Raw genomic sequence first — 27,736 nt, 5'->3', positions numbered from 1 at the left:
CGCTGCCTGCTTATCAACCCTACTGAGAATCGACACTTCTAATAAGCCTAACAGAGTAAATATGCTCTGTAAAATATTTCAGAAAGGAGCTCTGGATACTTTCTCATATTTTTTGGTACAACCATGTTGAAAAGGAAAGCAGTTCTTGAGGGTTCGGAGGTGAAATCCTTACAGAAATCCGAGAAGGACAAAGGAGGCAGAGATGAGTCGCCTGGTCTTAGGACCACTGAAGTCACCCTCTGATTTTCAGCAGACAGCTAGTATCTGGCTCCGCTCTTGGCATCGGGGATGTCCAGCCAGGACCAGGTGCCAGGGACCTTCACAGGCTGGGAGCCATTTTATCTTCCCGAGCTTTCCACATAGAATGGTGATATTAGAATAACTGAATTTTTCACTTTGAGGAACTATTCTTATAGCTGGCATTTTCCCCTAGTATTCTGAAGATTATTTGGAGATCATCTTGCTTTATAAATTGTGGAGACAAGAAATGTATCTCCCATTAATAATGTATCTGGTTCCAAAATTTAAGTGCCTACTATATTTAGGTGTTTTCTGACCTCAATATTGCAGATTTAAGGATGATTAGATATGGTCTTTCCCTCTAGTGGTTCAGTATATTGGGGAATGGAAGCACAGCGGGTACTAGCCATCTTGTGGAACTTCACCAGATTCATATTTCCAAATTATTCCTTCACAAAAGGATACTGGAACCCATCAGAGATTTTAAGAAACAACTACCCAATCTGTTTCGTCTTTCTGGTTTCTACCCAGAGCGCCTTCTCAACATAGATTCAGATTCATTCAGATGTATCAATACTATAGGCCTCTTTTAAAAAATAGTCCTGCATTAAAAGGTGAAATTAGAACTAAATTTCCCTCTGAAAAGTGTGCTTTTGTTTATATTTTCTTTTACATACTCTTCTATATTAGCTAAATTTCTACAAGTACAATTTATATGTATAATCAGGAAAAAAAAAATTTTAAAGCTGTAGTTTTTACTTGCCTGAAATTAGTTCTCTATTCCAACTGCTTCCCTTCCTTCATTAACTTCTATTAAGCATCTAAGAATGGCTGACTAAAGAGGAAAATATTGTGTTCAGAAGCTCAGCTCCTTCCCAAGTTATCAGTAGGTATAAAGCTAATACTAAGTAGTAAAGCTTTTCTTTACATATTTGCCAAATTACCTTACTATACATATATTCCATTAATGGAATGAAAATATGTTTCATATGTATTCCTGGCAAGGAAGCAGTCAGTTTTTTACTGTAAATGGCACGGCACAGAAACACAGGCAATTGAAAGCCAGATGACATGCCTGCTGAGCTAGGCACTAAATCAGATACTCCATCTCATTTAACCATAAATTATCTTCAGGTTATGGTGACAATGAAAGGAGACAGCATTCCTGTTTCTTGATTTTAGAGAAGACCAAACAGATCCTCAGAGAGGTGAAGGGGCTTATCAATGACAGATGTCAATGGCAGAGCGTAAGACTGAACTTTAAAGCTCATACTCTTTTCCCCTGTTCTACAGACTAGAAGAACTTGCAAAGAACCACCTTGTTATTACAACAATATTATTATGTGCTTTATAATTAGGCTTTGAGAAGATATGGTTCATTCCATAGCATAGGTTCACACTTCAGCATATCTTCTGCTGTCTTTCTGAAACTCCAAGTTTCAGAAGCAGCACTTCAGGTTTTGTTAAGAAAAAGGTCCCAAAGAGAAGCAGCAGAGATAAGTGATTAAAAGCTATGGCTTCTTATATAAAATAGATAACTAAGGAGAACCTACTGTATAGCTCAGGGAACTCTACTCAATGCTCTGTGGTGACCTAAATGGGAAGGAAATCCAAAAAAGAGGGGATATAGATATACGTATAGCTGATTCACTTTGCTGTACAGGCAGAAACTAACACAACATTGTAACTCCATTGAAACACAACACTGTATACTCCAATAAAAATTTTTAAAAAAAGAATTTGGTATTATCCAACCTAAAAAAAAAAAAAAAAAAGGTATGGCCTCTTAGAAAAGGGGCTGGAATCTAGGCTCTGCCTCTTACTACCTGTGTGACCTTGGAGAAGTTAAACTCTTTTTTTGCAGTTTTCTCATCTAGAAAATGGGGATTATAATAGCCCTTACCTCTGAGGATTGTTGTGAAGATTTAATGAGTTAATATGTAAGATTCTGGTAACAGTTCCTGGCACGTACAATGTGCTATATAAGTGTTTACCACTGTTATTATTATTACCTGAACTAATTCAACAAATCTTGCAGTCACCATACCAGTAGCTGAACTAGATAAACCATGAAAGTAGCACGTGTGACAGAATGGTACTAGGCAGGAATGATTAGAGGAGACCTCTTCCGTACACTTAGAATACAAAAATGCTCCGGGCTTGTTTTGAATTTATAAAGGTAGCTCCTAATATTAGGGGGGCATCCTGATTGCCTTCCCTAAAGCAGACTTGGAAACACCTCCCTTGTTACAAAGGGTCTACTAAGAAATTTATGGAATAGGTTAGGAGGAGAAAAGTAGGAATTGAGAGAATATAGACAATATAAGGAAGATAAATTAGAAATAATAGTAAGACTTATGTAGACTTTCATCACATAATCAAGACAGAACATCTTTTAACTGGTTCATTATGTATCCACACATTGGTCTCAAATGAAATGCTCAATTTATAGTGGCTTTATCCCATGAGAAATAAGATTGTTGTTCCTATTAGTTGACTTAAAAGTCTTTCAAATTAAGCGAAAAGAAAGGGGAAAAAAAAAGAAATAATAATAAAAGGAGAAAATTACCAGAAGTTGACTCACATGTCACTACTACTCTGATTCTAGCTAGGCACAAATATTTTCCCAAATATTTTGGGAAATATATCAAGTTCAGTTTGTATTCATCCTGAAAGGGTTTATGTGCCCCACTCACAATGCAAGTTCTTCATCAGTTCCACCCCAGGATGGGACAACAATGTTTCTGACAAACACTAATGATGATGTAGTGTGGAACAGAAATTTGATCACAATCACCTGGTTTCATCACCGTGTGGTATTTTCTTTGGATCCTGGATTTTGTTATGGAAATGCACAGACTGTGCTGAGGAGGAAAATCTTAGCACACTCTATTACTGGCAGGAAAGGCTGTACACATCACTGCCCTGAGTACTGAAACACTAGATGGTGTGAGAACACACCAGCTCCGAACGTTACATTCTCCTTATTCACCATTTCAGTTCCTCAACAGATTTGAAAACCATTCCACAGCAACAGTTTACGGGTGAAGGAGTTGCTAAGAATTTTAGACTAAGTGATGACCTATCTGTAAGCACATCTACGGCAACAAAAATACATGCTAATAACCTAAGATACAGAAAATAAAACCCATAGCATAATTATTCCAGAATATTCTCAAACTATAATGTCTTGTCCTGAAGGCTTCATTTGTGTTCAAACTCTTTTTGGGAAAAAAAAATGTAAACAACCCTACATTTAGATGATCTTGCTGATAACTTGCTGTTTAGACCATGACTATCAACAAACTCTTATTTAAAAACTTCAGACTCCAAAAACTGACACCATCAACTTCAGAAATTTCTGTAAGAACTTCCACAACTTTGTAGCTCCCTATTTAAGCAATGGTTTATACAGTGCTTCTCAAACTGACCTCTAGATGATTCTAGACCTTCTATGACACGAACCTAATGAGCTCTGCTTTGTTTTATCTATTGGGGAGGGAAGAGAAGGTGTTTTAAGATGCCCTTGGAATGAAGAGATCAAAATTACAGAAACCACTGCTTTAGTACGGTTGTTGGTTCAAGTAACTGTGCTCTCACAGTGCCCAGTGTATTCAGAGATACTAGGACGCTTGAAGATCAGGGATCCATCCATTTGTTTAAAACGCTCTATTTTCAGTGGACATTATATTAAAAAAACAAAGGCAGTAACCTACAGAGACATGCTCAAAAGCCTTAGTATATTAGGATTTGGACTCTTCGAAACATTTTCCAAAAAGTTGTTGAAAGAACTTTCTAAAAAATAAAAGTGAGGTCTTCTTCTGCTCTTTAAGGGGATAGATGAGCTAAAATTGACACAAGTTCAATTTCCTTGTAATGTATTTTTACAATTACATTATTTTTCCAATACATGCATGCAGTTACTACCTATACAAGATTATTATAATCTATCCCAGGTAATTAGTGCTGAGATCAGCAGTTTAATGCCCTTTGTTTGCCAAATTTTTGTTTTCCCAAGGACCAATCCCACTCTATAAAGATGTGTTTCCAGGATACATATAATTACGCTGGGTATAACATCTGTTGCTTTGCATGTTCAGAGGCTTACCAAACCAAGGTAAGGACACGCTTCTATACCTATTTTAGGAGAATGGCTGAAGTATTAAAAGCTTAAAGATTCAGCAGAAATTTTTTTTAAAAAGGCAGTATTTATCAAAAGTAAAAGCTAATTCTAATTTAAATATTTCCAAATAGAATTAACTCATTTCAGCCCTCATTTAGCTAAAATGTTAACATGGTTATTGTATCATTTTTCAATTTATGTTTCCTATGATTTCATATAGGAATCCTAGTGAAGTTTCTACTTCAGATATCTTTCAGAAGCAGACCATCTAACCAAAAACAAACCCCCTTACTCCAGGACAACAGAGAAAATAATAATGGTGACCTCTTTTTTGTATTTCACCCTTTCATAGCACAGTGGATTTAGATAACAGAACAGCATTGCACTTTCAAATGTAGGTCAGTACTCTGATTGTACCACAAAAGTGAATTGTTCAGACTTAAATAAAGCAGAGTAATATCGACCCAAATCACTTCTCTGCGTGGCCTTTTAAGGTTGCCCAATAATATGATAGTCCTAAGAACTTCCAAATATGCAAATATTTATTGGCAAGATTTACCAGGAAGGTACAAAATGAACACTAATTTCAGTACTGAAACCTGAAATAAGCCCTTAATAAACGGGGGAAAAAAATCCAACACAGTCATCTCTCACCAAACATTTGCAGTCATAGACAAAAATATTGAAGTTATGAGTTCATCATGTTTTCAGAAAATTTTAGGACAAGCAAACTCATGAGTATCAGTGTATTCAGATGTATTTAACAATCTTTGAGATCTGCGCTTACTATTATATAACTAAGATTGCTATTTGGCCTGCATTTAGACCGATTAGATATGCCAAGTTCATACAGATTTAGAGTTGAGGAAACCTACTTAAAATGTTAAAAAAAAATTTTTTTCCAAATCATTTTAATATGTTTTAGCTCACTTGACTTTTCTAACAATTCTTATTTCCTAGCGTTATATATAATTTGATGTAATCAACCATACATTAACTATTATATTAAAAATCAAAAAGAAACAAACCAAAAAACCCTCACCTGTTAACAGGAATTTGGGGGGAGGGGGTAAAACCCACTTTCAGGATTGGAAAAGATTTAGCTAAAGGAGTATTACAGTAAATCCACTTGTTTTGGACTGAACTGTGTCTCTCCAAAATTCATATGCTGAACTCTAACCCCCAGGGTGACTATATTTGGGCCTTTAAGGACTAATTAAGTTTAAATTAGGTCATAAGGGTGGTCCCTAGTCTGATAGGACTGGTGTCCTTATAAGAAAAGGAAGAAACACCAGAGATCTCTGTCTCCATGTGTGCACAGAAGAAAGGCTGTGTGAGGGCACAGTGAGAAGGTGGCCGTCCATAAGCTAAGGAAGCGAGGCCTCACCAGAAGTCAACTCTGACAGCACCTTAATCTTGGACTTCTAGCCTCCAGAACTGTGAGAAAAAAGTAAATTTCTGCTGTTTAAGCCACCTCATCTGTGGTATTTTGTTATGTCAGCCCTAGTAGACTAATATACCTTCCTTCTTTAACTTGTCCTAAGTTTTCATTTCCTCTATAGAATCTAAATTTTCTACACCGGGTGGTGACCTTTTGTCTTATCACAACATCAAGCAAAGTATGGCAAACAGAGAAATGAATCATTTTCCTTTTTTCCCTTCCAGGTTTCAGTATTTCCAAATGTGAACACTAAAGACTATTGAATGCCAAATGGAGAAAAAACTTTAAATAATTACTTAGGTTATCATTAATTAGAATGCTAGAGTTATATTAGGAGGACACTAAATTATTTTAGGTGGGAATTAATCAGAATAGCAAGGGATGCAGTGCAGCCCAGAAACGACAGATGAGGGTAACTGAGAAACTTGTGTAAGATTTGAAAGTGCCATTTACAATATTTTTCATTTTGCCTTCATACGGGATCAAATACAAAATCTCTCAAGAGTCCTTGACATTTTTGCTCCCACTGGTTCTTTAAAAGTCTGTACTGGAACTAGAAACACTTCCTCCCTGAGCTTCAAAACTTAGGAGGACCCAGCATGGCTACACCTGAAAAGTTAAGGGTCAAGACTGACTCAGGATTAAGTGGAGAAGCAGGTCAGTTTGAAAAGGTTCACCAAAGTCCAAAAGTGACCAACTAGAAAAATGGCCCTTCATCTACCACCACACCTCCCCACCCCCAGCCACACCCCCAGTCTCCTGCTAATGCTGCTCCTAACACAGCTCTTGCCTGGGAGCTCAAGTTCTGATTTAAGGGGCTGAGGGAGGGCTTTACGAAGGTCCCATATGGAGGAAAAGTTTGCCCCAAGCAAAATGCTCCCCCTTCTTACCACTCACCCTAATGCTTGTCCTCTCCTGCACTCACACATGATTTAAGAGTCTCAGAAAAGGGCTCTGGAGTATGGAAATCAAAAAGAGAAGAGAAAGAAAGGGGGACAGAGCTTATTCTGGGAATTTTTCTAAAAGTGACAACTAGACATTTACATTTTGCTTTTCTCCTATATCATTTTAACCCTAACCATTTTTAAGCTAAACCATCTTCAGGGCATTAAAATACCATTTCATGAAAGCATTTGTCTGAAATTAAACATACGTGGTACTGAATTTAGTATTTTGATGGCAGAGTTAAATAAAATTATACAAATAGTTTATTTATATTTTTTAATAATTTATTGTGAATATCAATATATCATCATTTAAAAAGAAAGTTTCCACAGCTTCTGTTGTTCTTAATTAGTTTCTGTATCTTTGCCTTTCCCAAATCTAAAATAAGTTCCTGATATTACATTGGTTTCTATATTATCATCTGTAAACTTTGAGAGGCATTATTAAAATTCAGTGGTTAACAGAACTATTTAATTTGGAAATATGTATTAGCCGAAGACACCATTAGATTTATTCTCATATACAGGGATCAGGCAAACAAAGGAAAGAAATCCAATTATTTAAAACAGTAATCCCTTAACACTGGGATTTTGTTTTAATTATAAAGAGTGTGTCTTATTAGAAACAAAACAAAGCCTTGTCCTTTAAGGGAGAAACCCCATGTTTCTCTAGTGAACATGCATGCAAGATTTCCTAAAGAATGCTTCAACAAATTAATTTTGCTATTCTTCAATTTCCCATGATATAATTGACTTCTTAAAAAGAGCATCAAGTAAACAATTATGAGCCCACCTGTTCATGATATCATACCAGACACCAGACGAAGTTAATGAAAATAGACTTCATTTTGTTTCCCGCTCCACTCCACCGTTGATAGCATGACAAAATTCTCTGTACTAAAAACTAACAACAAAAAGTATAGGCAGTGATAAGTATTAAAATAATAATTGCTAAATAGTCTTTATCCTTCAAATAGGACTCCAGATATACCCAGTACCTGAAAACCCTTTTCATGAATGTCTTCCCCCATCCCCATGCTTCCTCCAGAGCCTTGCATAGGGTAGAGGTGTTAGAGGGGTAAGAAGCCATGACTTAAAATAAATGGTCTGCCCTACAAGAGGCAAGAAAAGTCATTAGGGACTTCCCTTAGTTGGTTCTACTCCCATGATACACAGAGCAAAACTAAAACACTATTTGAGGAAATTACACCCCCTTTGGGTCCAGCCCACTAACCCACTTAAATGGTTCAGTGTTGAGCCCAGAAGGCTGAGGGAAATCTTTCTTTCTCAAGGGACATTGAGGCTCCTGGTTCTCCTATTTCCGACCTAAGAGAAAGCTATTTAGGTACTCAATACAGCCTCATGTGGGCTTTATCACTGAAACTAAAGCTTTCAGTCATCCTGTCACCCCTCACAGAATTGAGTTTTGGCATGGAAGGCACACAGACATCACCAAGGCCAAAGCTGAACCCCAGCAGGTCCAGCACCTAAGGTACCTGGCAAGGGCATCAGCTCAGTTTCAGCCAAGAGATGGTAAGCAGGAGACAGAAGGTTGTCCTAATGACATAAGTTACCCAAGGGACAAAGAGAGAATAAGAGCAGCAAGGGCTACTGAATGAGCATGGAGATATAAATGATGACATGCTTAGAGTCTGAAGGAGTGCAACAGCTGATACATAGAAAGCAGATGAGTAGAAAATAAAACTGAGTGTTCTATTATCTTAATAACGTAGGCAAGATTAAGGACTATACCTCATGTATATTTACTTTATTGGGTTTAGAGTTGGTATCAAGTATGTAGGTAATACAAAATTTTATAGACAATGTCCTCTGATACAATAAAAGGAGTTGGAAAAATCTATTTATATATTTTCCATTGGAAAAGATGGACAGATATTGCTATTCAAAGTCCTGTTTTTCATTTTGTTGATGTTCCAGTTTTGTTTAAGTACCATGAGTACATGGTCACATTGCTTTCTTTGAATAGGTAGCTATGACTTAAGAAAGACATTTGAGGAAACAGAGAGGAAAGCAGGAAAGAAAATGCCAGACAATGGGAATCTGTGACCATTGCTTCTTAGTCAAGGTCATACCAAAGCAAGTAAAAGAAGGGATCCCACCCGTAACATAATCATTGGCTTTAAAGTTTTTCCAATCTCCTAGAGGAAAGATTTCACAACTTTATTGAAAGTTCATTTTCTTTTCCTTTGTCTGTCCTTACACATCCATTGAAGATCAGCAATTAGCAAAGGATATGAACTGACCAATGATACACCACAACTACTGCACACTTTTGTAAAATTGAAAGAATAATTTCAGAACCATTAGAAAGCAATTTGGGACCTAAAATTTCGGCTGCTAAAGGATCCATTAAAAGGGCACTTTTCTATTTTAAAGTATCAGTGACACAATCATGAAAAGAGATTTTTAAAATAATGTGCACAGGCAGTTCAATTACTTTCTGAATTATGTCATAAAGCTGAGTCAAAATGTTGTTAATTAATATCAGTAATAAAAAAACAGAAAATGAGCTTATTCTAATGAAATACTGTAGATTTCACATTAAAAAGTGACTGACAAAAAAAAAAAAAAGTGACTGACAGGTCAAATTCTAAAAAAGAAACTGTAGATATCACCACAAAACTAGCAGATGTTTCTTGGGGTCATTTGTACAAAAACATAAGCATATGTTAAAGAAATCTGACACTATCATGGAATCAGTTGGTGTCTAAAATAATAGCAGCTCCTTATGGCAATATGGTAATATCCGTATCAAATGCACAACACATTATGTTGCAACAGTATGTGCAGACAAAAGAGCATCAGTGGCAGCAATAATGACCAGTGCTTTCATTAAGGTAAAAAAATAAAATTAGAAGGTTATATCCAGGGCATAATTTTATTTAACAGTAAACTGAACGTGATAGTATGTTGAATTTTCCGAGTTTCCATTTAACTGATTTTATTGAGATTCTCATAAAGGCAGAACATTAACCAAATAAGAATACTAAAGTTTTTCTACGGGCCTCCAACATGGGTTTTCTTCAGTCTACCCTAGAATACTGAAGATAGTTGTTATTTTCAAAGCTAATGATAATACTTGGTTAGTTTAGAATACGACCAAGAATTCTTCACTTCAAAATCAATGGTTTCAACCTGGTGTCCTATACTCAGTAAAGAAATAGGTAACTGCTGAATCTTTTTAATGTAAAGCAGCACATAATTTAGTAAGTGTATTATCAGCTTCAATCTCAGAAGTCTAAGATCCTCTAGAATATTCCTTGTTACTAGTCCTATCACCCCGAAGTATACAATGTACACAACGAACGGATGCTAATTAAATGTTAATGAATGAAGGTCTTTGAAAAGTCAAAATGAAAAGGCATTTCATAGCTTTACATTGTTGGGACTCATGCTGCGCTCTAGGAAATTTAGATTTGAAAAAGCACTTAGAATTTCAATGTACATATCTTCCCATGCAGATGAATTGGATGCAAAGTGAGTCTGTATGCACCTAACAAAGTATTCAAGTACCAAGAAGATTTGAGTAAAAGAGGTTCCCCCATAAGCTGTTTCCATGGCATGAAGCTCAATAACAGAGTAGGTTTGGTCCCAGTATAAAACATTCAAACAATATGGAAAATGATACATTTGTCTTCCATTCAGAAGCTAGGATATCAAGATATTTTTCCCCAAAATATGAAAAATGCTAATTCAAAGAAATGGAAATAATGATTTTTAGAGAAGGATGTATTTTTACTTTTAAAATGAGTGTATTATAAATCAAATCTCATGACAAAAATGTATCCACATTATTTAGTTTAAATATTTAAATATTATCTAAAATAAGTGGGCTATGAATGGGACTTCAAAAATGCGTTATATTCACCAAGATTTCAACTGTAACAAGTTTTCATCTGTATAATGAAAACCACAACAAAACATACTATCTAGACTTTACACTTTCAGTACATGAAAACATGCCTAAAATATAAGGAAACCAGTATACTCTAACAGTTGTTCAATTTTATTGATCCTATTCTTCCTGCACAGATGGGCACTAGAAAACACTTTGAATTATGTGTTTGTAACATTTTACTAAGCTTGAAAGTTTAATTTGGAACAAATATTATTTGCATTAGACAAAAAGATTTCATGAAATAAATGAATTTTTTTTAGTTTAAAATGATATAGAAACAGTTTTTATACATATAAAAATTGACATTTAAAATTATTTCACTGTTTTTTTTATATTTCAATAATACCTAAACATTATGGTTGTACAAAGATCATAACTTTATTTACCAATTTTTAATGAATAGTGTTTTCTGAAAATAGCTTTAAACTCTTTTTTCCAAAGTAGCCCCAACCTAGTAAGAAAGGGCACAGAAGGAGAGCCCGAGGCGCATGGAAAACATAGATCTTAAACTTGATAGGGTTCAACTTATAATCTTTCAAAAGCAATTTCTCAAGCTTATGCATTTTTCAAGCTTTCCATTTCCCTTCTGTTTGGACATTTTGCTAGTCCTTGGCCTATTTGATTCTTGGTAGAATACATTTTGAGTGAGATAATTCTTAGATTGGCAAAATAGGAAGCAATTTTAGCTGTGTCCACTATCCATTCCATTGTCCAAGCTAAAAATCTCAGCTTCACCATTGTTTCTTCCCTTTCCCTCAAACCCCACATCCTTCAGGTTCTATCTTTGACAATATCCCTTTGCGCCTGGCCTCACCTCTCCTCTCCATTCTCCCTGCCAAATACACACCACCTCCTGGATCTTCTGGGGTACTGGCCACTGAAATTGACTCCATTTATAATCCATCCTACCCCCATGGTTGTCTTTCTAAAACCCAAACTCACTTACTTTAAAAAACAAAAACTTGATATCCTCTGACACTCGGACTTTGCCACCCTTTACTCAACCATCAGTTTAAGACACCAACTTCCTGGCATGATATTCAAGGCCCTACGCAAACTACTGACTTACGCAAAGGACTGTCATCTCCTCCCATTAACATACACTCTCCCCACAGGCTATGGTCTTATTTTCCACAAAGTTCAAAGCATTCTTTCCTGATTTTTCCAAAAAATTACTTTCTTATAATGGTTTCCTTATTCTTTTGTGCTGCCAACTCCTAATCATGCTTCAAGGCCCACATTCAAGTTTCCCCTCACACCTCTCTGCAGCTTTCCCTGACCTCCCCCCAGCCCACTCAGACAAAATGATTTTCTCCTTTAACTACATTTCCTTGGTTCTTTATAATGCCTTGTAAGTAATACCTCAATTGCACATAAAATAGACTACCTAGTTATTTTGCTGATAAGTCTCCCTGCAGATTGTGAATACTTTGAAGCAGAAATTGTGTCAAATTGATTGCAGCATCCCTGAAACCTATCAGATACCCTAGCACATAATAGTTGCTCCCTAATATTAGGAGGAATAAGCTAAAAAAGTGAATTATTTAAAGAGGAAAATACAAGTTAAAATTATGCCGAGATATCATTTCTTATCTCAGATTGGTTTTTTAAAACAAGGTCTGAAAATATACTCTTTTGAAGAAACTGCACAGAAACAGGTACCCTCATACAATGACAAAAGAAAAGCAAAACAGCACAATCCTTTTGAGGGAACTTGGAAATATTTAGCAAAATTATATAGGCAGAAAGTAGATGGGAAACCTCTGTACCTTTCACTCAATTTTGCTGTGAACCTAAAACTGCTCTAATAAGTAAGTCTATTTAAAAATTATATAGATATTTATTCTTTGAGTCAACAATCCCACTTCTAGGATTTTAGTAGTTTATTCCAAAATAAATTTTAGTAATTTATTCCAAAAATATACTAAAAAAAAGACGTGACAAGGTTTTTTTTGTTCACCACTATTTGCAATAGCAAAAATGACTGGAAACAACCCAAGTCTTCCTATAGAAAGATGGTTCAATAAACTATAGTACACAATAGATTACTGTGCAGATATAAAAAGAAATGATGACTCTCGCTATATACCTCTATCAAGTGATATACCAGGTATACTGTTAATTCAAAAAGAAATCAAAGCGCAAAAAGTATATATGGTACACTACCAAGCACTTAAGAAGATGGGTAGGGGTGAGATAAGGATAATAATATATGTACATGTTCGCTATATAAGAATAAACCAAAAAAATTTAAAAGGCTTACCAATAATAGGAAGGAAGAAAAAGGGTAGAAGGGGCACAGATAAAAATTATACTTCCCAGAATATAGCTTGTTTAGCGGATTTGATTTTGGAACCATATAAATATTTTACATAATTACAAAACAAAATTGGATTAAAAAGAGCAATGCCCAAAAATAAAAGCAAAAATGAAACAAATAATTCTGCATATTGAGTTGGAGGCATAACATCACAGATAGGAATGATTCCAAGTGTCTTTAAGACATAGTAATTTGACTACACATAGCATATACTCTAAGTGGTATGTCCCTAAGAGCTACAACAAAATATTACAGAATGATCTTAAATGGTTCTGATTAATTATATTATTGATGGTGGCATTGGTGTTGGTATCCTGTGATGTACATTTATTGCAGGATAAGGCAAATCAGTAATGATACTGTTGCAGTCAGAACACAGGATTTTAAGGGTAGGAGCAAGAAGACGAAGTAAAAACCTTTCAGTCTTGAACTTTTACTGGAAATAACAGCATGATTCCATGGTGCATTTTTTTCTTTAGGAACAAAAAGACATACTTCCTAGCTCTGCTTTTAGAAAAACCTAGGAAACAAGACCATATAAGGGAAGTTCTAGCAATGAGCACACAGGTGCTCAAATTGTGGTCTCTAAATACCATTAGTCAGTTTTAAAAATTAGGCTTCCTGGATGATAGGCATAAAATGTCCAAGATGAGCCTGGAATATCTTGCCATTCCAGAAAGCAAAGAAGCTAATAGAGACAGCTGAGAGAATGTCAAAAGGTCTCAGAAGTCAGCCTGAAGGGGTTCCCATTGGTCCAAAAATCCAGAATTGGGGCAGCTTGAGAATTAGTAAGAACAGTCATTGCTGTGAATTGAAATATATTTAATATATTTAAATAACTGAGCTCATAATGATAATAATAAACGTTATTGGTCACTGTGGCTGCTGTGATTTCTCCCTTGGAGAACTTGCTTTTCTGCTGCAATGAATGCAGTTAGCTGACAGCCTCCAGATACTGGTGCCTTTAGGATCCACCTCAACTTCACTCTTCCCAGGCAGCCCCCAGTCTATGACTGAACACAACTAGATTTGGCCATTTCTGCCTAAGACAGGACTCCTAATGAGCAATCTTTTCTCCCAAGCTCTCACCATAGGTAAGCAAAGACTTTATCAGATGAGCACCATAGACTGAGGTTCTCCCTGACCCTGCCTGCTTCAACCCCTCTTTACAGGTGTCAGACTGGCATCACAGTCTGAAGGTTATCCCTCCCAACCTGCTTCCTGCCCCTTTTATCTTTCACAGACATTCGCCCCCAACAAACCTTTCATTTTCCTATGAAAAACTACAGTCCAGACAACCCAGTTTGTTCAGAAAATAAGTTATAAGGAAAAAATAAAAAATGGAGAGGAATCTGTGGATTCGAAGATATAAAAGACATAGCAACCAACTGCAATATGGACCTTATTTAAGCGTTGATTTATATAAAAAAGAGAAAGAAACAATCAGGAGACAATGAACACTAACTGAATACTTAAGGATACAGAGGATTATTTTAAATTGGAATAGCGGTATAGTGACTATACTGGGTATCATATTGTGTACTCTATTTTTTTAATCCTTATCTCCTAGAGATACATGTAAGATGTTTATAGGTGCCATTATATGATGTCTAGGAATTGCTCCCAATTATTCCAGATAGAGGGAACTGGGTAGGGCATAGATGGAATAAGACTGGTCTTGAAAACTGTTTAAACTCAGCGTGTCACATAGAGCCTCACCACTCATTGGGTTGAACATGGAGGCTTATTATATTATTCTTTCTACATTTGGGTATGTTTGGTGTTTCCCACAATAAAAATATTGGGTTTAAAAAACTTTGTCTGTCCCATTTGGTCATTTACTCAGGAAGCAGAAGTGGCAAGAGAAGTGGAACATGCTCTCTACAGTGGAACTGTCATGAAGGCCTGAAAGAAGTCAGGTGATTTTGTTGTATTAAGGTTTATTATCTTGATTTACCCCTTAAATTATCATTTCTCATGTCAAATTTCATGTGCTATTTCTAGAGCAATATTAATAGTGGAGATGGTAGGCACTACTATCTAATTCTTATTCTAGATATGAAAATAAAACTTTTAATGTTTTACCATTAAAAAAAAAAGGTTTATTGTTTTGGTTTGGACCATGATGCCACACCGTCAGTAACTCGGACATCACACAGACTCTTGAAGGCATTAGGGAGAACTCTTTCTTACTGGACTGAGGAAACAGAATAACCTCCTGGGTACAGTGTAGACACTGGAGTCAGGCTGCTTGGCTTGGAATCCCAGCAACTCCATTACTAGCATGACCCTGGACAAGGAAGGTCATCTCTGGGCCCTAGGAATAAAAATCCTATCTGGACTACATAGTCTTGTTGGGAAGATTAAACAAGATAAGACGCTTAGCATAGGACCTGGCAGGGTAAATATCAATAAACATGCACTATTTTCAGCCAAACACCGGACACCAATGCATAGCAGCAGCAGTAGTTTCCAGAACACTGTTTCTGATGACAATCTTGGAATGTACATAGGAATTCCCCGATGCCAGCTGGTACATTATTTTAGACTTATCTGTAGGCTTACCATAAGTCCATAGCACTACGCCAAATGTTTTTTAATATACGCATACCTGCCCGCCTGCTTGTCTCTGGATTCTGGCATCCATTATACTAAGGGTCCTCGACTTCTGGTTCACATGCCAAAAGTCAGCAGAAGGTTTAATTTCCTTCAAACTCCATTTCCCTCCCTACTTTCCCTATTAACTCATCACTTACTGATCTTGGAAAACACAAGAGCATATAAAAAGCCATGGCTACCAAGAGTTTCTCCCCTTTGCCCACCACATACACGACCAGAACTCACTTGCTCAGCATACACTACCCCCATCACTGGCATAGTACTTCTAAAACTCGGGCAGGAATACAGTCATATGGAAGGAATTAGAGAGAGGTCTATGCTGAGGACTTTGATGATGTTTGTAGATTTGTCAATATTTGAAATGTAATCTAATAACCTAGTCAACTAATGGACTAGGCAGGATTAGCAATAAGGTTCAAAATGAGCATTCTAGTACTGAGATCACAATGAATTCTATATTCTACATCCCTGGCCCTTTAAACAAGGATGTAATTTCCCAAGTTACAGAGGGCACAAAAATGTCCAGTCTAGGCAATAGCATCCTCCTGTGTACCCAACCTATCTGTCGATCCCTATTATCTGCTGCCGTGGCTCTTTGGTTCTTTAGCTCCATCATGTTCAGACTTCTGCAGTTCACTTCAGGTCCTCCTGCTATGGCGGATGCCATCTGGATCAGCCTCTACCGACCTTGATCCAGTTTATCTGATTTGCAGTTTGTACGGCCCTTGCCTTCAATGCAAGTACCATTCCCCATTTCTAGGAGGATATTTTTTGTGCCAGTTGCAGCCTCAAATACCCCCACGTGGAGGAGACCGAGAGGAAGGGGACACAAAAGTAGACCAGTTTTTAAAAGTGTTTGTCTTCAGATGGTGCCACATGGCTATGATATATTTATGAACAACACTGGGATGCAGACTTTCATGGGGTCAAGGTACGCAGGCTAGGACAGTTATTTCAAATTTACTATCCTTATAGTAAGAAACAGATTTTTTGCCAAATTTTAGTTTAAATAAATCATGACCGTGAGGAATAAGGCTATGGTTTTAACAGACAAGACTTCAATTTTACTGTCAGCCAATTAATTCACAATAACAAAAGCATGTTTTTGTACTCACAAAGTATGTTAAAGGGTTCTGCCACTTGGGCATCTCTGGACTCAGTTGTTTTATCTTTAAATCGGCAGCTCAGATTATATGGTCATATCAGTTCTATGTTGAGATTAATTACTGAAAACTGTACCTTACTATAAAGATGCAAACCAATGCCTGGGAATAAAGGGAATAAACATTTTCAACGCTTCATGTGTCTATGCATTAGAGCTACGTTGTCCAACACGATCGCCACTAGCTGCATATGGCTATTAAATTTATTAAAATTAAATAAAATTTAAAATTCAGTTCCTCGGTCACACTAGCCATATTTCAGGTCCTCAGGTGCCCCAAGTGGCTGGTGGCAACTGTATTGGACAGAGCAGATACAGAGCATTCCATTAGTGCAGAGAGTTTAAACAGCCATGCTTAGAGATTCATTCTATATTTTGTTTTCCTGTGTGGACCAATTTAAGAAAAAGCTAATTTTTATACAATATGAGCTTTATACAGTATTTATACAGTAGGATAACAGACCTGTCAAAGCATTTAAAAACTTTATAATCATTACATGCAGTTGCTTGTTAAGCTTGATTTTTTTGTACCCAGCTTTTAAAAATTCCTTCAAATTTGACAGCTTAGGAATACACTAATAATTTGTTTAAAGAAGTATTTTTCTTCTTCATATGTAGACTGGTGAATCAAAGCATCATGTTTTACTGAGTAAGTAGTCCTTCAATAATTCACATGAGTAATGGGTCATTTTGGGGTTTAACCCCTGCTTCCATTATTTCTGACCAACGGTTTACCGACAGATGTCTCACTTTGGATCTACACAACAGAAGCCTGGGATCTGTTTCACATACATCTGTTCCCAAACAGCTTAGGCAGATTAATACTTAGAATGCACCCAGCTCTGCTAAGTCCCATGTAATCACTAACTCTTGTTGTTTTAAAATTGATTGGTTTTTTTTTCTCATTTTCACATTTTTCCACATTACCTTTCACGTTGCAAAGTCTCCAGCAAATGAATGTCTATATAAACTTAAAGGACAAGAAAATCATGAACTCCCTTATAAAAGAAACACTTTCAAGACCTTATTTTGAAGCCCAGCTTTTTCAGGTTTTTCTGGTTACTGCTCTAATTAAGCTGAGCTCAAAGTCGTGGTAGGAATAACCCTTTGAAAAAAACACAACATGAAATGGTGTAACCTGAGGTAGTAAGTCTAAGAATAAGAGAATTATAAACCATAACTAAGATTTGAAACCTTCACCGTATTTTAAAAAATATTTAAAACATAACATTCTCATGCTAATCAAACATATTGTAAGATCCTTGCCCTGAAATTTAATAAGAGGGTACAGGAAATGAAATTGAAGAAAGGATAAGCTAGTCCTTTTGTCCATCATGAAAAATCTGCTCATGACTAGCCTTATCCCACTATTTTCTATCAGAAAGTGGTTTCTTCCTTTCCAACGACAGAACCTGTGCTGAGGTGACTGCCCACCTCTCATTATTGTGTCTTGAAGCTAGGGAAGGGAAGCAAGAAACTTGGCCCGTAATTCCCATGCGGTTCTTCTAATTAGAAATTCATTAGGGCTGTGAAGCTTTGGTGTAAACTACAAGTCTTCCACACACACCTGGCAGCTGATCATTAAAACTTTACTCAGGTTTATTATGATGTCCTAACACCAAAAGTCTATAAAAATAGGTATTTTCTTTAAAATGCAACTTCACAGAGTTGATGGTTCTTAGAGATCATATAATGATCTATAAATGCCTCATTTTGCAGAGAATAAACTGTCACTCAGAGCAGTTAAATGACTTGCCTTAAGTCAGTTACACCCGTTAGTTGTAGACAAGACCTCAGGCCCCTTGGTGCCCACTCCTGAAACCCTTCCTACACCAGATGGGAGATTACAGACGGCCAGAGTGGGGAGCCTGTAAAGGATCCTGTAGTGCTTTTCATACTTCAAGGTGCTATTCATTAGTAAATGATAAAGGTGCCCAGTGTGAGATAACAGAGACTTGTGGGCACTTGGCATTCCAGTCATAGAGATCCCTAAATTAATCATTCTTAAGTGTACTAAAATAAGAGCTTAACATAGACTAATGCTATGCATTACTGACTCTCCCTATCAGTAGCTTTTCCTTTATGGGAAAATCTCATAACCAGGCCTCACAGTACAGTAAGCAGATTCTGCATTGGGGATACACAAAAATGCTTGTACCTTCTGCTTCCATCTAATGTTTCAAATAGAAGTTTACCACTTGATAAGCGCACGTTCCTAGAAGTCTGTCCTCGGTTGAGATTTAGAACAATGCCAACAGGCCATCAGTGATAATTTTGAAAATGTTGAACTTTGAAAATATCTGATCCAGTAACAAGCTAAGGGCTAAATGACAAAATACACATATTGGTCTATGGCATCTGCCCATACCCCCTTTCTGAGTCTCTTCTCAATTTTTGACACCTTACGCCTGGTCCCAGGCACCATGTAGGGGGCTAACAACACTGTGGCCTGCTCTGCCTAGACAGGGTCCCAGGACCCAGACGTGCCTGACCTTTCTCATTTGGCCTTAAAATCCTCATCTGACCCCTCTCCCATTTCTTCACGGTTTCGCTCTTTCCTAGAGCACAGAGAGATAACTTGGTAATTAACATGAATAAACTCATACGATTCCACAAGTAAAATGACTGTAATTTGAGATTCCAATAGAAAGATCATTAGGCACCATAGCAGGCAATAAAGAAGATATTTTCTGAATGGATGATGCCCTTTTGTGTATACAGTTTGCTTCCAGATGTGACATACTGGTCAATCTATGCCCTGGTCATAGATTGTTTTCTTTTTCCATCTTACAGCTGAGCAAGATGGAACCTTCTCACCATGATGCTAACAATGGAGAAGTAGGCCAACATTAGCTGAAGAATGTTTTGTAAAAAGAGTTCTAATGCTTTAACAAAAGGGGAGGGCGATACTCTTACAGGTGATGAGAAGTCACTATTAAGTAGCAGTGTAGTAATCAGATTATAATGCCAAGGACAAAACTGAAGTTCATGAGACCAGTTAACAAATTCATTCATGTAACAAATGTTTATGTCAGGCACTCTTCAAAGTGCTGAGAGTAAACAAAACAGATGTCCTGAACATCTTCCCTCTTCTCATGTAGATCCCGTCTCTGGGAGCTACACCATCAGTTCCCCCCAGTTCTCAGGCCTTCAGATTTGGTCTGAATTATACAACCAGCTTTCCTGGTTCTTCACTTTGCAGATGGCATAGAGTGGCATATCTCAGCCTCCATAATCCCATCATCTCCAATTCCCATAATAAATCTCCTCAAATATATATTGTACTGTGTATTTTTTTCAAGGTTCTATTTCTCTGGAGAATCCTACTACATGTCATTATAAATAAACCAAAACCCACAGAATGCAGAACACCAAGAGTGAACCCTAATGTAAACTATGGACTCCGGATGATAATGATGTGTCAATGTTCATCAGTTTTAACAAAGGTACCACCTTGGTGGGAAATATTTATAATGGGGGAGGCTATGCATGTGTGGGGAGCAGAGGGTATGTGCACTTTCTGCTTAATTTTGCTGTGAACCTAAAACTGCTCTAAAAATAAAGCCTATTTTTAAAAAAAAACCAAAAAACAAAACAGCTACTAAGGCACTATGAGGTTTAAAAACTGAGTGGTCTTGCAAACATCTCATATGATCTAATAATGCCCAGCAATCCGACCCCACCCCTACCCTTTCCTGGAACACCCAGACACTGGCCAAGGAGCAATAGACGTGGTCTCCTCCACTACATACATCCTCCCACACCACGTCCTCCCAAGTATGGCAACCTTAATGTAGTTTTCCCTCCATTTTCTGTACCAATTTCATTTGTCTTTCACCACGCACATCCAAGCTAATTCCACATCAGAGAGTATTTCTCACATTTAAACATCTCTCTCAATATCTCCTTTTCTTTTCCCACTCTTATTATTCTACTAAGTAAAACATCTCTTGGTTCCTTCTACAAATAGAAGTGCTTACTAAGGTGCTAGGCTTCTGGACCTCCAATTTTCGGGGCCCAAAGTGGTTTGCATACTAGGTGTTAGTTACAAAGAAAGGGTGGTATATCTAAATGAAGGAAAAGAAAACCAAAGTGTTTTAGGTCAAAATTAAAGATCAACACTTGCAACCTTTAGAGTTATAACTGTCGGGATGTCTTTTTAAACTCTACAGCCAGGAATGCTAATTAAGCCTATTTTTCCTCCATCACCGCTCAGTATATAAAAGAGCATTTCTTGTTTTCATGCCATTATTTGACTTTTCCTGTACCAGTATTGCAACACTGATTTGAATACCTCTCGTTGCACAATGTCTCATTTTATTCCTATAGTATTTCAGCTTCATTGTAGGTTAAATCGACTCTTGCAGGCCAATTTAAACTCTAATGGTAAACTTCTATGTCCCCAAATTCAAACAGACTTAAAAACTAAACAGAATAACTCTATGTCCATATCCCTAGCTTTTAACTCAAAGGTTCTAGAAAATACTCCACACCTTGGTTTTCAACACACCTGAAAACATTTTTAATTAAAGTCAAAGGCAGTTTTAGTTAAGTGGGCCAGCAGGACACCTGCAGCAGAAGCAGAATTCCCACTCAGAACCAGCACTGGGTCCCTGACTAGTCTGTTTTGCTAGATTTTTGTACACGAAACTTGAAAACAGTGACATTTTTCTATTCTTTAAGGTAAACAGCGCATTGTGTCTTGTTTTCCAACAGGGGAAGGCATTTTTTAAAATTTCGTAAGTTAGCATTTAGAGGGGACGTGTACCACATCCCAAGGTTTTCCCCTTAATCATCTCTAAGACTGAAAATAGTTCTATTGTACAGAATCATAACACTTTCTAAATAAAGGTTTAGGTCAAAAGGCAAATGCACGTAAACAACAAGATGATTCTAAAGTCATTATTAAACACCAAAAGTTTCTAGACTGACTTTTAGACTTGATTCTAGACAATGGCAAGGAATGTGAGGGATGGAAAAGTCCAGAGAGACCAAAAGTTGGGGTGAAACTTTCAGAAGTCAGTAAAATGAGAGTTGGATTCGGAACCCACGTGTAGGTATACTCGGTAAAATGCATAATTATACTTTCAGCGTTACCGTCAGAAGTTGACGGAGTAAAACTTCAACTTGGAGGGGAGGAGTAAGTGACCTTCCCGCATCTGGAAAACACCTCCCCTTGCGGGGCTCAATTCTTTTTTCGGAGTCACAGAGCAGAAGCGGAGTGTGACGCAGGTCCCGGGATGGCACCCCAGGCGGAAAGCCAGCTGGGAGGGGACAGGTAGCGGGAGGCCCCTGGGGGCGGCTCGGGTTCTCCCCCCTGTCGGGAGGGAGGAGGCGGCGGCTTCTGGACGCGGTAGCCCGCTGTGGCAGAGGCGGAGCTTGCGGAGGGCGGAGGGACTGCGCCGGGAGGAGGGTGTGGGGCCGGGGGAGCGAGGCGGCGCCGCGGGGGGCGGAGGCGCCGCGAGGGGGGGGGGGGGGCGAAGGCGCCGCGGGGGGGGCGGGGGGGGGCGAAGGCGCCGGGACCTTCTAATTGGGACCACTCACCTGTGGGGCGCTCGGGCTGGATGGGCTGCCACCTCAGGGCCCGCTCGCTCAGCACCACGTCGCAGCTGTCCCTCCCGATCTCGAAGATGCCCCGGAGCAGAATCAGCTCGGCCGCTGCCTCCGGCTGCTGCCCGGACGCCCACAGCACCGAGGGCACGGCGTCCGCAGCCGAGGGCGCCTCCTCCTCCCGGCAGCCCTCCAGGGCGCTCACCCGGCCGCCGCGCCTCCCCCGGGGCATGGTGGAGCCACCGGCTGGGGCCGAGCCAGGGGTCCGGGGAGGCCTTTGGGGGAGGAGGTGGAGACCGCGTCAGCCGCGGCTCTGGCTGCGTCCGGCGCTGCCACAGCAACCGCGCGCGGGGCAGAGACCCAAGAGAGGCGGGGCGCGCAGGCGGAGCCGCCCTGACCTAGTCCAACACCTTGGCCCGCCAGCCTCCTGCCTCTGCCACTCACTACAAAAAGACCCCAGTCCAGGAAGAGGAATAAGTGGCTCTCTCCACCTAGTCCCTACAGTGGCTTGAGATTCTGCGCACTGCGTTACCCGCCAAAATATAGGCCAGCGCTTCTCAAACACTGACTTGCATACTCACCCCTGGGCATCTTGTTAGAATGCAGATTCTCATTGAACAAATCTGGGATGAGGCCCCCGACACTTGTTTCTAGGAAGCTCCCAGGTAATGCCGCTGATCCTCAGAACGCACTTTGATTTGCAAGGGTATAACCCTCTGTTTTTCCACCTTCTTTCCAGCGGGCTTTCCTGGAGCGCAGAGGTCGTGCTTTATAACCTTGCTTGCGTGCCCCCAATAGTTAGCTGATCTGTATGCAGCTGGTAATAGAGAACTCAGTTCCCAAAAGCTCTGAGAGGAAGCCAAAGACTAGTCCCTGGTTTACACAGACAAATTTTCGTTCTGACAAATTTAATGTTAAAGGAAGGTGCCTCCATGCTGTAAGTATTAAGGGTCCTACTTTCCCCCAAGATATCTCCTCTGCAGTCTTGTCTCTACCTGGATCTGACCTTCCCTGGAGAGAGATCACAAGAAGCAAGGCTTGTTCTCCTTAAGGCTAATGCAGCGTTACCTGGAAATGGAGAGAGCCCGGGCCGGGGCGGGCGTAGGGGGGGTGGGTGGTCAATCCTTCACTTTCTCGCGATAGCTGAGATTCATGAAATTAGCTGTTAATTTGGAAAGCACAGAGTCTGGAGGCCAATGGTTCTCAATCCCATTAGAGTTACCTGGGGAGTTTGTTTATAAGCCAGATGCCCAGGCTACACTCAAAGACAATGCAATTGGAATCTCTGGGGGATGGGACCAGACTTCAGGAGTTTTTAAAGCTCTCCAGGTGATTGCAATGTTCAGCCAGAACCGAGTGTCGCTGCTTTAAGCAGTGTATTAACAGGGAGCTGACAAGTTGTGAAAGTGAGTTCTCTGGAGGAGGAGCCAGAGTGGGAAGTAAATCAGCAGGCTTATTTTTTATATACATAAGGCCAGAATAATTGTATTGAGAAAAAGTTAGGGAGAGGAAATTAAATTCATAGAGTTGTGAATCGAGTTCCACTATGCTAGTGCCTAACCAGTGACTTCTGATAGGCAACCACTTCTCTTTCTGTCCTCACCCCTCGTCACACTGCAAAGTCAGACAGAAGAGCTAATGGTAGCAGGAGCAGCTCAAGGGTCTCTGCTCAAACTTAGATTTCAAAAAACCGAGGAAGGAGACCACAGACCTAGCCAAATCCCTTTCAGACATAAAGCGTGTGTGTGCCAGTTAAGCTAGGACTCTTACTGTTTAATGCTCTGAAAACAAATACCCAAGCTTCCAGGTGAAGTGGGGAAGAGCCTCAGTGTGATCTGATTGCAGCGAGCTGTTTCTTGGAGCAGAAGTGCAGCTGCTGTTAAACCCCACACAGGCTTCAGGTGGCTCAGCTCAGCAGTCATTAGTGGGGAAGGCTGGTGCCCTCCGCAGAATGAGTTGCAGTTCTGGAGTCAGCATCTTGTATTCACAGCTGTCAGGCAATCAACACAATTAGAGCTTGTTGGCATTTTAAAAGCTCACTGAAAGCCAGGGCAGATAGGCCAAGGCAGTGGCTACTTCTTAGGACCCTTGCAAGGGGCAAGTTGCCATTTTTCAAGCTTCAGTCAAGCCAGACAGCCAAAAACATTGGCTTTGGCTTTCTTGAAGATGAAAGTACTGGCTATGTTCCATTCTTTCCCTTTGATGATCTGTTCTCTTCCAGGGCTCTAAAGGTTGCAGTGCCCTGGAGCTCTATCCACAGGATCCATCTACACGAGCATCAGTGCCATGGCTTTACATACTATTCAGGGCTCCTCCAGTGATGTCATCAGCCCCAGTCAGTCCCCTGAACTTCAGACACTATGTCCAACTGCCCACCTGACATTGCTAGTTGGCTGTCCAACAATCATCTGAAACATAACATCTAAAACCAAACTCAGGATTTTCTATCGCAAACCTGTTCCTCCCAGAATGTTGCAAATCTCAGCAAATAGTGTCATCAAAATCCTTGACATCAATCTCGTTTCCTTTCTCTGTAATGAGAAAAAAGAAAAATTCATGATATATTTAATGTCTGCATGTCAATCTATATTTTGGGTGAAGTGAGCTTTAGTTGCATCCATCTCTCAGTCATTTCTGATGCTAAATGAGCACACTGTCAAGCGGTCTGCTTCCCTCTCATGCTGAATGGAGATTTTGTCAGAATGTTCCTGCAACTCGGGCTCCTACTGCCTAAAAGGTAGAGGGTCATATGTCCCTACAAGAATTACAGAGAAGAGAGAAAAAATTGTAGAATCCCACCAAGTCAGAATATGACATCTTCTTCATATGCCAGTTTTTTGCACTCACGTTGAAACTCTGTTTAAAATGAATTGCTCAGCTGTGTTTTAGGACACATCTCAAAGGATTATGGGATGACAATGACCATGTAACCTCTAGCTTCTCAATAAACAATAACAATAAGTAACAGAGGAAAGAAGAATAGGCACTTCTTTCCTTTCCCTCAAGTTTTTAAAGCCCCATTTACAGGTAGGTACTGATAGTCATCAACTTGGAGCAATTTGAAATGTATTTCAACCAAATAGAGAGCTTGAAACATTCTCACAGTATCTGCTAGCAACACTGTAGTGCAGAATCTTAAGTTAGGTATAACCAGATACGCAAATAAAACAGACAATTTAAATCAGAAACATATTCTCATTTTCTAGAGCTCGCACTATTATTACTGTGAAAAAGGCATTATACCGAGGAGGCAACATCTCTTCCCACTGTTGAAAACAGCCCACTGCTTTCAGACCTCTTACCCACAGGCACCAAAGAGTTTGGCACTGGGTTCAGTCTTTGATTATTACATCATTTTCTGTCACCGTTTTGGGCATGTCAGTGTCCTAGTCCCAAATTTGCATGACAGCCTCACCCCAACAATCTATGGTGTCCTCTGTTGCAGGCTCCCATTCTTAGGACATCCTCTGGACCTTGTAGAACTTCTTGAATGCTTAAACTCAAAAAGCACTCTTTCAGAACGCAGACTCTTGTTCTTTTCAAACTTGGATATGCTTAAGAATCTTTAGTTTGTTTTAAATGTAAATTCCCAGTCTTTACCCCCCACTGATGCTCTGAGATTTTGAATCTGTAACTGAACTCTTCCTAGAAATATGTGTTTTAAACAGGTACAACAGGTCATTCTGTATGTTTTTGACAACATGCACAACACTTTGACAATCAGTGAGCAGATCCTTCCTCTTTGTCCTGCTCTTGTCCCCTGCCGTTTTACCACAAGGCTTGTCCATGTGTCTATCAATTATAAGTAATGGAATATCCAGCTAAAAGTGTTTCAAAATACAATTTTATTTCTCATGTAAACAGAGCTCTGGAGTCAGGCTGTTCTGGGTTGGCCTTTAAGAAATTGAGGGCTTTTTAACAAATGGGACCTAAGCGAACTTATAAACTTTTGCACAGCAAAGGAAACCATAAGCAAAACAGAAGGACAACCCACAGAATGGGAGAAAATATTTGTAAACAATGCAGTGGATAAGGGCTTAATCTCCAAAATATACAAACAGCTCATACATCTCAATATCAAAAAAACAAACAACCCAATCCAAAAATGGGCAGAAGACCTAAATAGACATTCCTCCGAAGAAGACACACATATGGCTACAGGCACATGAAAAGATGTTCAACATAGCTAATTATTAGAGAAATGCAAATCAAAACTACAATGAGCTATCTATCACCTCACACCAGTCAGAATGGCCATCATCAAGAAGTCTACAAATAATAAATGCTAGAAGCGGTGTGGAGAAAAGGGAACCTTCCTACACTGTTGGTGGGAATGTAACTTGGTGCAGCCACTATGGAAAACAGTATGGAGGTTCCTTAAAAAACTAAAAATAAGAGTTGCCATAGAATCCCGCAATCCCACTCCTGGGCATATATCCAGAAAAGACAAAAACTCTAATTCAAAAAGATACATGCACCCCAACATTCATAGCGGCACTATTTACAATAGCCAAGACATGGAAGCAACCTAAATGTCCAGGGACAGATGAATGGATAAAGAAGATGTGACATATATATACAATGGAATACTAACCATAAAAAAAATGAAATAACGCCATTTGCAGCAATATGGATGGACCTAGAGATTACCATACTAGTGAAGTAAGTCAGACAGAGAAAGACAAATATGATATCACTTATATGTGGAATCTAAAAAAAAATACAAACAAACTTATTTACAAAACAGAAACAGACTCACAGACATAGAAAACAAACTTATGGTTACCAAAGAGGAAAGGGGGTGGGGAGGGATAAATTAGGAGTTTGGGATTAACAGATGTACACTACTATATATAAAATAGATAAATAACAAAGATTTACTGTATAGTACAGGGAACTGTATTCAATATCTTGTAATAACCTATCATGGAAAAGAATCTGAAAAGGCTTACTTTGTTGTACACCTGAAACTAACACAAACTTATAAATTGTTTTTTTAAACTGAAACTATATTTCAATTTTAAAAAACAAGAAAAAAGAAATCAGGGGCTTTTCAACTTTCTATTTTGCTATCCCCACTTATCAACAAGGAACCCACTGGTGTCTCCCAGATGGCTGCATGGTCCCTAATCATATATCATGTCCCCAAAATGTCCAAAAGCAAGTACAGAAGTGGCAAGGGCAGTTTCTATCTGTGCACTTCTATTTCTATCAGGGAAGAACATGTTTTCCAAAATTCCACCCAACAGATTTTCCTCTCAGGTCCCATTGACTAGAATCGGGCAATATGCCTGTGCTCTGGCTTCCAGGGAGCCTCAGGACAGTGTCTTCAGCCTGGAAGAAGTTGTGGATGACTATTGGTTAGGCAACTAACAGTGTCATATCTTCCTTTTCTTCCAGGCTATATCATTTACGCCT

At 38.9% G+C, this 27,736-nt stretch overlaps 1 protein-coding gene across 1 annotated transcript in view; it reads right to left on the bottom strand.

Annotated features, from left to right (window-relative positions):
* CERKL (ceramide kinase like) overlaps positions 1-22,550 on the bottom strand; it is a 139,574-nt gene extending 117,024 nt beyond the window's left edge. Inside the window, exon 1 of the mRNA XM_068543679.1 lies at positions 22,313-22,550. Coding sequence (XP_068399780.1) covers positions 22,313-22,550 — 238 coding nt within the window. The remainder of the gene's footprint in view (positions 1-22,312) is intronic.
* Between the last annotated feature and the right edge of the window lie 5,186 nt (positions 22,551-27,736).

The sequence above is a fragment of the Eschrichtius robustus genome, chromosome 5 (assembly GCF_028021215.1).
Source record: "Eschrichtius robustus isolate mEscRob2 chromosome 5, mEscRob2.pri, whole genome shotgun sequence".
NCBI lineage: Eukaryota > Metazoa > Chordata > Mammalia > Artiodactyla > Eschrichtiidae > Eschrichtius > Eschrichtius robustus.
This window is presented reverse-complemented; position numbering and strand designations above follow the sequence as displayed.